Source organism: Lathyrus oleraceus, chromosome 6, assembly GCF_024323335.1.
Source record: "Lathyrus oleraceus cultivar Zhongwan6 chromosome 6, CAAS_Psat_ZW6_1.0, whole genome shotgun sequence".
NCBI classification, from domain to species: domain Eukaryota; kingdom Viridiplantae; phylum Streptophyta; class Magnoliopsida; order Fabales; family Fabaceae; genus Lathyrus; species Lathyrus oleraceus.
Window position 1 is genome coordinate 57,428,772 of NC_066584.1, and position 15,918 is coordinate 57,444,689.

The 15,918-nt window shown below is 33.2% G+C and overlaps 2 protein-coding genes across 4 annotated transcripts; one reads left to right on the forward strand and one right to left on the reverse strand.

The window, feature by feature from the left end:
• Nucleotides 1-1,068: 1,068 nt before the first annotated feature.
• LOC127092524 (binding partner of ACD11 1) lies at nucleotides 1,069-3,378 on the forward strand. Of its 3 annotated transcripts, none has more exons than XM_051031425.1 (6): nucleotides 1,069-1,232; nucleotides 1,790-1,873; nucleotides 2,023-2,126; nucleotides 2,232-2,307; nucleotides 2,393-2,476; nucleotides 2,568-3,378. In XM_051031425.1, the coding sequence occupies exons 1-6, from the start codon at nucleotides 1,227-1,229 to the stop codon at nucleotides 3,147-3,149; spliced, it is 936 nt and encodes a 311-aa protein (XP_050887382.1). In that variant the 5' UTR covers nucleotides 1,069-1,226; the 3' UTR covers nucleotides 3,150-3,378. The 3 variants fall into 3 exon arrangements, with proteins under 3 accessions (XP_050887382.1, XP_050887380.1, XP_050887381.1); XM_051031423.1 differs by lacking the exon at nucleotides 1,069-1,232 and adding an exon at nucleotides 1,251-1,658; XM_051031424.1 differs by lacking the exon at nucleotides 1,069-1,232 and adding an exon at nucleotides 1,251-1,538.
• Nucleotides 3,379-3,620: 242 nt separating this feature from the next.
• Nucleotides 3,621-8,558, reverse strand: LOC127092523 (cyclin-SDS). The gene is made up of 7 exons (XM_051031422.1): nucleotides 7,490-8,558; nucleotides 7,191-7,358; nucleotides 5,632-5,798; nucleotides 5,139-5,267; nucleotides 4,648-4,825; nucleotides 4,207-4,251; nucleotides 3,621-3,988 (listed from the first exon to the last, which is right to left on the reverse strand). The coding sequence occupies exons 1-7, from the start codon at nucleotides 8,456-8,458 to the stop codon at nucleotides 3,959-3,961; spliced, it is 1,686 nt and encodes a 561-aa protein (XP_050887379.1). The 5' UTR covers nucleotides 8,459-8,558; the 3' UTR covers nucleotides 3,621-3,958.
• Between the last annotated feature and the right edge of the window lie 7,360 nt (nucleotides 8,559-15,918).

Genomic DNA, 15,918 nt, shown 5'->3' on the forward strand with positions numbered 1-15,918 from the left:
GATCCACGCCAACGAGCTTCGTCACCATACGTCCAACAACCAACCCCACAATATTATCAAACACAATAACATTTTTTACCCACCCAAACCCAACAACTAACCCCACAACATTACCATACCAAATACACCAAACAACTTACCGAACATGATTACGAACCTATATACACCTAACCCCGCAACCAATTCATGTCATACACCCAAACACAAAACCAAAAGTATGACCTATATTACCAACAACCATATATGGCCACCACATCTTACTATAGCCCCGATGAGGCATATGATTCCATCCATCCTACCATAACATCCAACCAATGTACACCCAAACATCACACCATCAAAACACTCAAACATCACACCACCAAAGCATCATCACATCGCCAAAGCACCCAAACAACGCATGCCTTTCAAACACCATAAGAACCATTGTTTCGTTTCCAAAGTGATTCAATGTCTCAATTCAACCAACTAACAACCCACACATGACCTAACCCACACGACCCAACTACGACAACATGGGCACCGAACTCAATTATGATAACGCCGACTACTATGAAGATATTATCGAAGATTTGTTAGACGAATACTAGGAGACCCCAAACACCTCAGAGAAAATTCTGGAAGAGATCTTGAAGGCAAGCGAATATTCTAGAGTGTGGAACCGGTGAATGCTACAATTGAGCGGGTTATTAAAATTCTCTCTAATCGTTGTGTAATTCTATTTGATGGAATACTATTATAATTTATTTATTTTTAAATATTTAATTATTTTGCTATTAAAATAATTATAAAAATAAAAAACCAAAAGAACATATGACCGACAAACAATAACACATACTCATAAATATTACATACATGCGACATTGCCATTGATATCACATATAAACATGTGTCACAAATATTGATGTGTAAGACAAAACATAGGAGACGAATTCTTTTGTTTAAAAAGTGATTAGTTTGGTATATATTTTGAAAATGCAGTTAAATTTAAAAAAAAAAAATCAATTTTTCCTTCTTTGTTAAGTTTTGGTTTGAAAATTTACGCAACGCCCACTCCCATGTCACGTCACACCAAATTACAGAATGAAATGACAAAATTACTAAACAAACGCAACGCTGTTCTGTTCCCTTCAAAATTACTAAACCACCCTTTTCTTTCCGGTTGTTAAAACAAACCAACGTGATTATTACGACAATAATCATTGTATCAAATCGTATCTTCCCAAATGTCGGTGAGTTTCATTTTCCTCTCCCATTCCCATTTCTCGTTAATTTCGTTTCAGATCTTATTTGATTAGTTTTCTTCTCTTCTTTCTTGTTAATGCCACACAATCTCTTGTTGTTTTGCTTCAATGCTCTCACATTCCACTATAGGGAAAAAATTTGAGAAACGAAAATCCTTATGTTAATTTATTCAATGAGAAATTTAGAACTGTGATACAACTTTACCTTGATTAGTTTTATTCGATAAGTATTGATTTTGGAGTTTTTGATCTATAATATTCTCTTATGAGATTTTGGATCTAATGGAAGTCGAAGTATGATTCTGTGATATGATTGAAAAATACATGATTTGCATTTTTTTTCTCAAAGTTGAATGGGTTCTGATTGGGGTTATTTTGTTACCTGTGCAATGCAAATGAATGGTTTTTGTTAGAGTTGAGTCATTAAGTTCCATTAGCTTAATAGGAGAAATAGCTTATCAAGTGCATTTTATAGGATATAATTCAAAGTTTTAAGAGTTGATTGCAGTGATGTCAAATATCTTAATTCAACATTTTGTGTGCAGACATCAGTAGACTATACAGATCAAAGAGCCGAAGCGATTCCATGTTCCACAGCTACGCCAAATTGGACTGTTCATGTTTCAGATGTGAGGGATTGATTACTTTTAAAGATTGTACTATTTGCTAGCACTGTAATTGTAAAATACATGCTCGAGAATCATTTTTACGTTTGCAGTGTGAACATTTTCAGGTCATAAACAGTAAAACCTTTTCATTCCATTTTGATTTCTTGCAGATAAGAACGGTTAAAGTGAGTAACATATCACAGATTACTTCCAAACAAGACATTGAAGAATTCTTTTCATTCTCAGGTGATATTCAATATATCGAGATTCAAAGGTCAGAGCACTTGCAATGTACTTATCTTGATTCATTTTTACGATCTTTTTTTGAACGTTTATATTATACTAAATGTCACCCTAATCTTTTGCGGTAATTCTGCAGGGAATCTGATCGCACTCAGGTTGCTTATGTTACCTTTAAGGATTCACAGGGAGCAGAGACAGCAGTTCTCTTGACAGTATGTTCATATGCATATAGTTTTTGCGTTGAAAATGTGACGGTAGATTTTAAGTCATGTGCTTATTCTTAGATTTTTAATATAGGGTTCTAAGATAGGTGACCTATATGTCACGATATCGCCGGTCGAGAAGTACCAGCTTCCCCCTGAAGCTCTTCCGTCAAGTCCTGTGAGTTCTTAATTGTTAGTGTATCCTAGTTTGATTTATTGCGTGAATTGAAGTCTGTAGAGTTTCTAATGTACAATGTTCTTCTCTATAGACAAACCGAAATAATGTTGCTGTTAAGAAGGCTGAAGATGCGATAAGTACCATGCTTGCGAAGGGTTTCATTTTGGGAAAGGACGCAATCAACAAGACAAAATCCTTAGATGAGCGTCTTCAGTTGACCTCTAATGCTTCTTCAACAGTTGCTTCCATTGATCGTAAAATTGGTTTAAGCGATAAACTAAGTATTGGAACAACCATTGTGAATGAAAAGGTGAAAGAGATGGATGAAAGGTATCAGCTTTCTGGAATGACAAAGTCTGCTTATGCTGTTGCTGAGCAAAAGGCAAGTAGTGCTGGAACGGCTATCATGAGCAATTCTTATGTCTTAACCGGAGCGTCATGGGTGTCGAGTGCGTTTAGTGCTATTGCAAAGGCAGCCGAGGATGTCAGCACGATGACCAAGGAGAAGGTTGAACAAGCTGCGGTGGAAAAAAATGAGATTATTTACAGTGAAAGAAAAGGGACGGTTGATGAGTTTTCTCAGATGCACTTTGAACAGACGTTAAACAGCGGCCCTGCAGTCGTTCCTGTTAATTCAATGAATGACAGTAAAGCTGGTAATTTTCTAACATGAACTGATTCGCAATTTCTTAACATCCTTAAAAGCACAGACCTTGTTGGCAGTTATTTTCAGTCTTCTCTTCGATTGATGCAAATTTGTTGTACCGTGAAAAGTCTTGTTGATTGTTATAGTGATGTAAAGGTTTGTCCTACAGATATGATTCATATACATGAACATCATTCATGTATAACCATTCTTTGTTATTCTTTTAGCATCATATACCTTTTGAGTTTTATCTTTACTCGGTTCTCCATTGTATCGTTATCTGAAGGGGTTTTAATACAATATCAATAATATAGTTCAGTTTTACAGAAAAGTTGTGACATCAAGAGAATTACAAGTGGCTGAAATACACTCTTTATTGTTTTCAAAACTATTTTGGAAACAAAAAACGCATTTTCATTTTATTAATCCATTTCTGAACTTTTGCACAAATCAAATACTTTGAAAATATTGCAACAATGTGATGAAAGACAATAGGAATGATGTATAATAATGCAAGATGAACTTTTATATAACCCTGTGATATATTTGTAGGTCATTTACAAGTAACTGTTGTCTGCTAAGGTTTCTATCCTCTTGTATGGTTTCAAATTATCTATAAAATGTGGATATTTTGTTTTCTATATTATAGAACAACCAATATAGTTACATGGGAAAAAGAATTGAATTTCCTTCCCATCAGGAAGGTGAACAAATGAAATTTACTTAGTATTAATAATGCTTGATGAATCAATGTAAGATAACCATTTTCCTTTGGATGGGTAGAAAACCTTCCGCACCGATCCATAACTGATGCGCTCCTTCCAGCTAGTTTGTAATCATATATAGCGTAACAGCCACTCCAGGCTCTGTTCAAGTGAAGATAATACCAAGTTTCATATTAAATTTATCAATAATAAGAGAAACCAAATGATAGTAAATGATTCATTTTACTCAAATAATTTTGTGGGTCATTTCTCAGAATATGTAATGAAATGATTAAAGGAAAAGGTGAGGCGATTTTCCCCCCTACTTTGTGTTCTCTAATACAAAAGAAAAAGCACACTAACAGAATATATTATCATACCTCCATGCATTCATGCAAATTCTCATCCTTTGATCTAATGTGGATCTGCAAAATCACAAGATTAATTATATACGTGAAATTCTAATGACAAACTTGCTAATAATTGAATTCCTCAATGCATACTACTGGACAATACTCTATCAAAATGAAAGGTGAAACAGATATCATTCAATGAAAGCACACAACTGTACAAATCGTAATGTCTTTAGCAAATTTTAGTGCAAACCAAGACCGCACAAAACCCAATCCTTGTAATCCATTTTGATTGATTTTGTTTCCCTAAAACTACATTGGTGAATTAAAATATCAAGAACGGCCAAATTAAACTGAACCCTGATTTATAGTCAAACATAGCGTGTCATATAATGGTGACCTACATAATTTGATTGATTAATCTATGATTCAAATAAAGGCTTAGTTCTGTATCGCAATAGTAATTACCCCTATGACTTTGTTGGATGCTTTCTCATTGTGTTCTAGACAAGCAAGGATTACAAGTGCAGCAGCAATAGTTGAGGGCCAGTAACACAGCTGATCAGGACCTGATAGAGCCAGTAAAGCTAGGCAAGTGACCCTTTTCTCCATAACAGCATCAGCATTAGCAGCTTTAAGGTAGAACCTGCAAAATTTTATTACAAGGGGTAAATGGGAGTAGAACTTTGTTTCCTTCATGAATTACACTTTATAAGGTGTTCCTAGTTTTTCTTCTTTGATGCTATGTAAATTAAAATTACAATTACAAAATTATCACATTTTAAATTTATGCAGAGTTTTTAAGGCAAGAAATACTTTATTAGGGGAATAAAATCATAAGGCTCTGCTCAAACAGATTGTTTTCAATTGTTTATAAGACTTGAAAGAAGAAAATATTTGGTGTATGTAACATCAATGAAATATTTTCGCGCCTTAACAATATACAGAAAAAGTTATACCACAAGAAATTGTAGATGGTTGGTTGGAAACATTGAAACTTGAGCACCTCCTGCACCATCCATTCCATAGCCACCACTTCACATCTACTGTACACACTTTTTTCTATGTAGAAATTCTTTTGCCCCACTCTATAGTACCAACAAAAGAATCAGTTGTTTAACTTTAAAAAACTAAAAATAAATACTCCTACTCAATTATTCATTTGAACAAATGGAACATTATTATTCAAATCATGAACAAGAGAACCTTGCTACTGAGAAGAGAAAAGAAAAGGAGAGAGTGAGAAATAGCAAATTGACTTTATTGTTTTCTTACAACTCAAACTTCAAATGAGCTGATTAAAATATTAGGACCATACTTAAATTTTCAATTATGTGACAGTGCTTTGTAGTTTAATGAAAATAATCTCAATTTGTAGAGTTAAAACACAATTTGTTTCCCAGGTAAAACTAAGACGACGGAGAGAAAGTTAAGTAAGATAAAATCATGAACCTGTTATATTGCTGGTTTTCTTCGATTCTGATTGCCAAAGTGAAACACGCTATTCCAACAATTTGAAGGCTTTTTTCAGCTTTGAAGTACCCCTTGCTCAGGAAACGGTCAAGTAGGTTGATTGCAAGAAATATTGTCTCTTGTCGAAGCTGTTTTCGATAAGAATGCTGCCCATTCAAAGTAAATTTCAATTTGAAATTGAAACTCCAAAAATTCGGTGGGTGTGTGAGTCTGTGTTAGCAACATCGATAAACATTGTAGACAGCAAAAAATCAAAAACTATTTACACAATCGTATTCTGAAGAGAGGGGAGATAAAATTAAGCTTTCTCTAAAGAAATGACAATTATTTGAGGGTAATTTCATCAATTAATTAGAATCACGATGAGAAGAGGACAATCGTAGTTTGTACATATTAAATTCTTATATTAAATCTAAACTATTATTTATTTTTTTCAATAGGGACAATTGGATTTAATTTATAATTTATGCAGGATTGTTTTTCAATAGGGATTCAAATTTAGTTCATTTGTTGTATTATTATTATTTTTTTTTAAATAGCTAATATGGTCAAGTATTGACTATTCTTCTAGCCTACGGTTATCATGAAGACAAAATGATAATAGAATAGAATAATAATTGATATATTTCTATATGATCATCAATTTTTTTATTTACAATGGGTCCATTTAAATTTTTTCAAAAATTCTTTCTACCCTTATTTATTATATTTATTATAGTTAATGGAGAGTTGTTAAGAAAAATAAAAATTAATAAATAGAATTATAATAATGAAAAAATAAATAAATATTATGTTAATATTTTAAAAATATATTTATTTTGAGACATAAAAAATATAAATGAGATATTTTTATGAGAAGAATATAGTATTTTATAAAAATATGATTAATTAATTATATGACTTAATTATATTAAAATTAGTTAGTATTCAATTAAAGTGATTACTTTTTTTCCAGATAATTAATTAAATATTGTGAGAAATGTGTAAAAAGGACTACATCAAACATTTTCTTGAAATAAAAGTGCATTGCATTCTTAGCACTTCATTTTATTTCACATTTTATATATAAAAAATCCAATCATATTTTTCACTATCTCATTTTCTTTTCTTTTCTTTTTTAATTTTCCAAATGAATCTGGCGTGTCTCCAAAGACAACTGGAAGCTACTAACAATAGTAGTATCACTCATTATCACTCTTCCAACTCGGTCACATGCCAACACAACTTAATTTTTTCTCTCACATGCCAACAAAACTTAATAACTAACTACACTTGCTATGAGTAACAAATAAATAAATAGAGATAACAGGTAACATTCAAAAGCAAATCCTAACTCTGTTAAAACTCTCCAAGTACACAACAAAGTTATATGAAAGCAGTGAGTAACAATTAGAAGAAGACAGTATTAATAACTAACTAATGCATCATATCATATTTATCATATTATAATAATAAAACTAATAGTAATGCTAACAAATTAATAATTAGTAATAATAATAAATGATAACTTGGTTGAATTTAGTTAGAGCAACGTATACCTCAACGATCCAGTGAACCATTCGGCAGCGTTGCAGAAATACAAGCTCGGTAAAATCCGTTGTAGAGAAATATCTCTCAGCATAATTCCACATAAAAACTTGCTTCCGTTCCCTCATTCTAAGCATCTGGTAACTGTCTTCATCATCCAAATCTTCAAGCCTTGAAAACTGAAATCAAACACATCCAAAATAAGAAATCCGAGAACAGAAATATAAAATAAAATAGAATAAGCATATTGTTCGCAGTAGAAGTTGTAGTATGTAAACTTGAACTCAGAAATCGATGAAAGTAAACGTACATTGCATTGAAGAGAAGCATCTTCTTCAACACTTGGAGTATGATTAACAGGATAAGCTAACAACGTCGTGAATTCCTTACGATATTGAAGCAACAGCGAATAAGTGTGCGAAGGTGTTTCACCAACGGATCCCTGTGAAAACTCGCTACCAGATTCAATAAACAGAGACGGACTACAGTCTGAGCATTCATCAAACATCTCGGAGTGAAGATCAGAGAATGTAGTTCCCTGACTTGAACAATATTCCGATTCATCTTCGTAGTACGAAAATTGCAATTGCTCAGAGCAAGCTAGATCGGAATCATAACCTGAATTATCCGGCAATTGCTTCATAATCGATTGCGCTTTCAAATCCGTGCCGTTCTCATCTATAAACGATGTTTCTCGAGCACCAGAACTAACAGAAACGACATCGTTTCGCGTAATCTTCGACGAGATATTCAAATTTCCGTTACTCGATTTTGAATTCTCTGCACAAGTAACTTCCGAAATTTCGTCATTCTCTTTTCCACTGTTGAACTTCAAAATCAAGCTCGTACTCCGTTCACGAACTCCAGAATTAGAATCCACACATGAAGTCTCCGAAACTTCCACTTGATTCTCACTCCGCTTCTCAAATCTCGGATTTCTCAACAAACTCACACATTCTTCCTTCCGAACGCAATCAGTTTCACTTGAAATTTCATTCCTCGAGCACGTCCTTCGTTCACTGGACAACACAGCAGAAATCCTGCTCGAATTGCACGAAACTTCACCGCCGGCGAAATCAGAAGCGGAGCTCGAATCCACAGAAATAACTGACAAATTCGGATTCTCGCCAGATATTTTGAATCTCGGTGAAGCAATCAGCACCGGCGAGATCTGACGTCTCCTCCGGCGAGGAATCTTCGATCGGAGCTTCTTGCTAACCACCTGCAGCGGTGCTTCCTGTTGAAGCTTCCGTTTCGAACTTCTCGAACTGATTATCATTATTAGTGAACTGTTTCGTTGGCGAGAAATGCAGCGAAAATTGAATTTGGTTTGTTGAAGTTTAGTTGCGATGAGTGAATAGAGAATGGAGAAAGAGTGTTCAAACGGTTATGGGAGTTATGAAATTGATGGAAAAACGAGGGAGGAGGGTATTTATATGGCTTGGGCCCACGTAGTGCTTTTTCCGTGCACCACGTTCGCAACATATACATCATGACTGTTAACTGTAATAAGTGTTTCGTTATTTACTTATATATTTATTTATTCAAAATCATATAATACTGTATAATAGTAGTACCGTAATATTTTGACATGAATATTTTTTGATTTACTTTATGTTTGATCAATTATTATTTTATTATTCCTTAAATTTTAAATTATATTTATATTTTTAATTACTAGTCACGTGTTGAAAAGGAAAGCGCAAATAGACCAACAATTCATTGATCAAAGAGGTAACGACTTTAGTCTCTTTAAGTAAGTGCCTAGAAACACTACTAAATTCAGGGATATTTTTTAAATAGGGTTATCAATTAAATTCTTAGAATTTATATTGTCCATGGAAAACTGCAAATCAAATTAAATTGAAAACTTAAAAATCATATTTAAAATTGTGTCATTGTTCTACGATACACTTTGTATTTTGTAAATCGAACTAAACCAAATCAAATCACATTATATTATAACTCAAATTTCACTTAATCCACGTTTAACCAAAAATTCAAATTTATACCTATATCTTATAAATATTCTCTTACTTACGATTAAGATTTTAGATAACACATAAAATTCAAACTTCTTTTGTGAGGAATTTTTTGTGATGATGGAAAATCAGATCGTCAGTTACTTGATCCCAACGGTGGAACACGTCATTTTTGTAACATGCTAAATTTTAAAAATTTGTGAAGATATTTTGGTGAAAGTGGAGAGAAAAGAGATCTTCCTTTTACTTTACCCTGATCACATGACAACTCTCTTAATAACATCTCATATGCCAAATTTTTGTGAGAAAATTTTAGGGAAGTTGGAAAATGAGATTTCCCATTACTTGGTCCTGATAGTAGAACAAACCCACATTCTAAATTCTAAATTTTTGTAAGGTTATTTTGATGGAGGTGGAGAATCACATTGCCTATTTACTTGGTCCAGATCGTAGAAGAAACCTTTTTAATAACATGTCAAAACCAATGCCATGATCACTTACAACAAAAGACAACAACAAACAAGTAATAGTTACATTCAAATAAATCTTTGAAATTTTCATCTCTCCAATTTGAAATTTACATATGCGAAAGTCATATATATATATATATATATATATATATATATATATATATATATATATATATATATATATATATATATATATATATATATATATATATATATATATATATATATATATATAAATAAAAGGTTTCAACATGCAAAAGATTTTTTTAATTTAATATTATTAAATAAAAAATATATAGAATATGATTATTATTTTACTAAATTAATAATATTAATTAAAATAACCATTAATAGTCTTCTTATCCGTCAATTTTTTTTATGTAAACACTTGATTCTAAACATATATTGTTAGACTAATATATGAAGTATATATGATTATTTTAATTTTACATTAGGAATATATATTATAACTAATATATAACATAATTAGTATAATATAATGTACACATGTTTTTGTTTCATATCATGGAATTTCATTTTTATTTTAATTAATTTTGATAAAAATTAAATATGATATTTTGGTAAAATTTTCTAAAAGTAACAAAGTCAACATTTTAACTGTGTTAAAAATTATAGTTAATAATGACAAAAAAATATTTTGTTAAAATTTTGTAAATAATAAAGTCAACATTTTGACTTTTCATTATCCTCAATAAAAAAAATACATAAACTATAAAATATATATTAAAGGTATTGAATTAATTGAGTTTAATCCAAAATTATTTTAATGATAAAATAATATATTAATAAAGAGGTAAAAACTACCTAAATGCATAAAGAAATATATCAATTAGCACAATCGAAGCTAAATGAACCACCATAATAAAAATAAAAGTATTAAAAAAATAAAATACAAAAAAACACCTAAACAACTAAAAACTCAAATGGATCACACACAAAAACACAATTTAGCTAAAAACCTCACTCCTAAGGACTAGACTAGATCTCATACTAACTGAGTCACCACCAACATATCAGAACTCACCAAGATATGACCAAAAACAACAAACTAATACCAACCTTCAAATTAAAACAAATAATTGATTCGCTATTGGTTAGATAGAGGATATGGTTCTGAAGCCAATTGGAGAAAATGCATGAGCCTGTGTCTACTCTACCTAAAAATTATTTATAGGCCAAAAAAATACTTTTCTCCTTCACTTATTTTATAATTGTTGAAACACCATTAAAGATACCTTCATTATGAACACTCCAAAATCCCATAGAGCAACATGTGAAATAATAGAAAACCCTGTTTATCTTGGATTTTGGTAAACAAGCGATAGTCTTCCAAAATTGATATTTTGGTTACTTACAGAATAGATTGATCCTAGATTGATCCTAGGACATATGTGTATAGTTTTTGTTCAAGATTTGTTTTACTATTATGTTCTTCGATGATAATGTTACAATTAAAAGTAATGCAATAAAAATTTATGGAAAATATGCGGAAAGAACATAATTTCAACAGAAAGGTAAATGACATAAAAATGACTTTAATACAAATAGATTGACATTGAATGAAAATATGGTATTTCATACGGACATATTCTAAAAAAACTCTTTTCTCAATAACACTTAGATACTTCTAGTGGTTTTGAGTTTGATACACTATTGAACACCCATGAATCCTAATGCTAAGACTCATATTTATACTACTTCAATAGTAATGGTAACAAACAGTCTTTTCTTCAGAAAACAACATGTTCATGCTTGCATGTGTTTCACCTTTCATAGGCTTCCACGTGTCCTTTGAAGGACTAGATAAGACCAAAATATGGTTATCAACTTTATCTTGGATTTTTAATTATCCTCGTCGAACTCATCTTCGAACTGTTTTAGGAATTTCCATATCCTATAACGCTACCGACAATATAGCAATTTCCTTGCCAAATTCTAGTCGAAAAGGCTTTGTCTGACTCCGTTGAAGTCATCTTGGATTTCTTCCAAATATTTCCTTAAGTTTTATACTTGACTTCTTATATCTTTTTGAGCGTCAAATTTATAGCTAACAAATTGCCCCCTAAAAATATCTTTTTCGACCAAATGGAGAAAAAGACATTTTTTTGAAAGCTTTGACGCGACAACACTTACTTCTGTGACGTCATAGTCAACATGACCACTTTTCCAAAATGTCCTATCAGAAACATGTGAACTGAAAACACCTTTATTATCCCTATATTTGTGGGAGCAATATAGCCACTAAAAGGGAAATCGCCTGCTTAACCAATGAGAAACATACACGCGTCCCACTATTCCTTCCATTTATCATCATAAAGGAAATGTGAACAAATTTTTCTCCCTCTATAAATATTCTTCATCTTCCTCCTTTGTAAATTTTCCGTTTCTTGAGCTCATTACCTCTAATTTTCATGCGATTCCTTCTTAGAAACAATTTACACAAGCTTTTCCTCTTCCAAAATTCAAATCTTCAACAATGGCATCTTCAAAAACCAAAAACAACAAAGCTGAAAAACAACAACAAGATTTCCTATCACCCGTAACCCAGATTGCAAAACCATCACTAGTAGGAAATCAAGAATATGTTCCTGAGCCTCCTCTCCTTGAATAAAAATGCAAAACCTATCAATCCCAGGTATTGATTCCTCTCACTATTGCTAGTAAATTTCATGCGTATATATGGGTCCTTTGCCTGACCCTAATGTTGATGCTGAAAAACTCAAAAAGTTTTTTCCTACTTATCATTGTGCAAAACCCTTAGCCAGTAAGCCAAAAACTAATTATTCCCAAGTGAAAACTGTGGATGGTAATCGGGCAAAGTCTTCGACTGAAGCCTTAGAAACAAAAAAGCCTATCAATCTAAATTATATGAGTGGAGCTCTTAGAGCGCTTCGCTCTTTCCCCTTATCGAAAGACCTTGAACCCTATCTTACTTGGCTTACCAAATTTGAGAAACAGAAATTCCAATTATGGAAAGAAATGGGTTTTTATGACATGATTCAACTATCGAAAGTAGGGCCAGGATATAGTCAAAATATGTTAATAGCTTTTTTATATTTTTGGGATAGTACTCATAATACTTTCCATTTCCCTTGCGGAATGTTAACCCCTACCCTTTTCGACATTGCTGTTATTGTTAGTTTTCGACCAACCAGAAAAGTCTTTGACCCAAGCGACATGAACGAAAACACCATTAATTTTGTTACCAACAAATCCACCTTTACTCATTATTTATTTGACCATCACAATACTGAAAATGATGAAGTTTCTGACGAAGAGCACATTGCCTTCCTGGAACTTTGGTTGTCATGTTGTATCTTCTACTCAAAATCTCTTCAAGTGGCGAAGAGATTTTTAACCCTGGAGAACCAACTGCATGTTGGACGTAACATCTGCCTAAGTCAACTAATCCCGGGTTCACTTTATGAGTCTTTGGGAGAAGTTGTCGAAATTCTAAATACCTATCAACCAGGGACAAACATGCTACTAGTTGGCCCATACTAGTTACTCTATTTATGGTTAAATGCCACCTTTAAGCACTCACTCCCAACCTACAACACCATCAATGAAGAAGACAAAGAGATTAAAACCAGGCAAGTTGAAGGGATACTCCTGACTCATCTGACCCCAAATGACAAAGGATCAAGCTTACAAGCTTCCTTTTCTGGATATATGATGATGTTTGCAAAATGCTACAACTTCACTCTTTCTATGGCTTCTTTCTCAAATAGAACCATGGCTCTGAGTGGTTTACTAGAGAATTTCTTGCCTCTTTGACCGATCAGGAAGCAGAATCTTTGGCTATATGGGAGGCATTCCTCACTCCTAAGTTGATTGCCTCCAGACTCAGACAGTCGAAAAACTAGATAACCTTGGTTAGATATCAACCCAATCTTGTCTCTCGATAATTTGGCCTCATCTAATTAATACCTAAATCTCTCCATGACAGAAAAATGGCCTATTCCTTTACAGCATATGGTTCACTGAGGATGAATGCGATAAATATCTATCTCTATATGCCGAAGTTGCCAAACTTATTCCCATTTCTTTTCAACCACCACTTTACTGCACACAAGAATTTGACACTTGGTGGAGAAATTACTACACCAATGAAATCTTCGACGTTGCTTCCCTTACTCAACATCTAACTGATGCTTTTACTTTTATACAGGACAGACACAAGAAAGGTATAACAACTCATATCAAGGAGATTCGAGCATTCCAAAAATACTTTGAAACTGCCTACAAACCTGATAATCTCAGTCGAACCATCCATGAGGCAACATTTATTTTAAGAGATAAGTTTATAGAGAAACTTCCTAATTTAAAAATCCCTTTGTGCGTAAAGCCTGAAAACAAGTATGAGTTAGCTTTTAAACTCCAATCACTAAAATTCCCACAATTGCCAAGCGCTGACCTTGGCTTGGCATTTGGACCTTCATTCCCATAATGGTTCGTCTATGAGGATTCAATAAAATTTCTTCGACAAGATTCCCAAAAACTTGCCAAACGGGTGGTTCCGACTAAGCTCACTCTGGAAAGTTTCAAAGGTTTCCTTCATGTTGATATAGAACATGTTCACGTCCTTACTCCAATACTTGAAGGTGTGGAATGAGAGGATCCTTCGATTTTCTTCTTTTGAAATTCCTCTTATATGTTCCCCTGACTTCGATCTTTTTGGTTCACTCATTTCTCTTCTCAGCTGTTAAAATCAAAACCAATGCTGCAAAAGAGACTGTTGCAGCGAAGAAAGCTACCGCTTTAACCAAAAGTGGTGACCAGAACGGGGAGAGAAATCTCACAAAGACCACAGTAAAAGTATTATTCACACATTTTTAAGGTTTATTATTTTCAAATTTAATTTACATTGTGCTAATACCTCTTTTATTTTCAGGTTGTTCGAAAGCCTCCTACAACTCCTATAAAACGAAAACTTATACTAGTCAAATTAGGTTTTGAATATCTATCGCCAGACACTTCTAAACCTGGCAAGAAAAAGAAGAAGTCGAAAGCATCTGATTCTATTCCCCAAAAAAATCCTACGTAACACCCAAACCATCAAAATCAACAGCTTAAAAAGCCACTGGTGTTGGTCCTAAACCAACCACTGTTGCGCATGAGCATGCTGAAAGTGACAAATTTAGTCATGGTGCCGAGGGACTCAAGGTATCTCAACTTCATTTTACTTTCCTTTCATTATACTTTTATGTTTGACTAATATTAATGATTTAGCTTCTTTCTTTCTTTGCAGGATGATCAACTTCATACTGAAACTTCCAGCATAAGGCACAAAGTTCCTAAAAGCACTAATACTCCTTATGCTCTTCCTACATCTAATAAAGGGTTGAACAAAGGATCAATTAGCAAAGTCAACCAACTTTTCAAAGTTCAACAAGATAAAACTCCAAACCCTGTCTCTCCTAATCAACCTCACTCAACTGCCTCAGAAAGTGATAACGAAGCCACAAAACCTCATGACATGGAAATCCCAGACACTAAAGAGCAAGAATAAGCAAAACTAGATGACTCTTCCCCAAAAATTCCAAATCATGACGAAGATGGGCATAGTGACGAAGATGAAACCATGCCCAACGTCGATAAAGAAAATCAGGTCAAGGAAGGTCCTCTCCAAACCACAATGGATAATATAACTGCTACTAACCCATATGTTAAGATCATTAAGGAAATTAGATAATATGAAGAAGAACAAGCCAGCTGAATATTTGAAGGCTATGATGAGCGCACGAGCCAACTCCACTGAAAAAGGCTCTAGTTCTTCAACTGCCTATGGTAGTCGTTCTACTGTCGAAACTGCTGACCAACTCCTCCAACAAATCAGAGAGAAAGCTTTCAATGTCAACCTGATCTAAGTGATGGAGGGAAACCTAAATGCCAATTATGGTATCAAAAATCTGTTGAAAAAGGTTGACATTCTAAGCATTTCGCGAGAAGCTGCTAATGTTGTAGTGGAACTTGGGTTTCTTCTTGATCAAGTCTCTGCAGATCTCTTGCACAAGCAAGAAACTTCGACCAAAATTGAGAGGAAAAAATAAACCCAAGCAACAAAATAGGATGTGAATACTGAATCCACTACTAAGGTTGAAATTCTAGAGAAATCCTTCTCTCAAAATCAAGAATAATTTGACACATGCGTTGCCAACATCTCCACCTAGGAAGAACAGATTAAGGAACTACATGCTAAAATTTGAAAGGACAAGGATCATCAAAATGGAATCCAAAATCTTGATCGCCAATAACTTGACAAA

Bases quoted from the DNA above. Each gene is read 5' to 3' on its own strand.
- LOC127092524 (XM_051031423.1), top strand. The intron at 1,874-2,022 runs GTGAGGGATTGA...GATTTCTTGCAG, and splicing joins GGACTGTTCATGTTTCAGAT to ATAAGAACGGTTAAAGTGAG. The intron at 2,127-2,231 runs GTCAGAGCACTT...GTAATTCTGCAG, and splicing joins CAATATATCGAGATTCAAAG to GGAATCTGATCGCACTCAGG.
- LOC127092523 (XM_051031422.1), bottom strand. From the start codon at position 8,458: ATGATAATCAGTTCGAGAAGTTCGAAACGGAAGCTTCAACAGGAAGCA. The intron at 5,799-7,190 runs GTATACGTTGCT...TTGAATGGGCAG, and splicing joins TGGTTCACTGGATCGTTGAG to CATTCTTATCGAAAACAGCT. The intron at 4,252-4,647 runs GTAATTACTATT...GTGATTTTGCAG, and splicing joins CATCCAACAAAGTCATAGGG to ATCCACATTAGATCAAAGGA.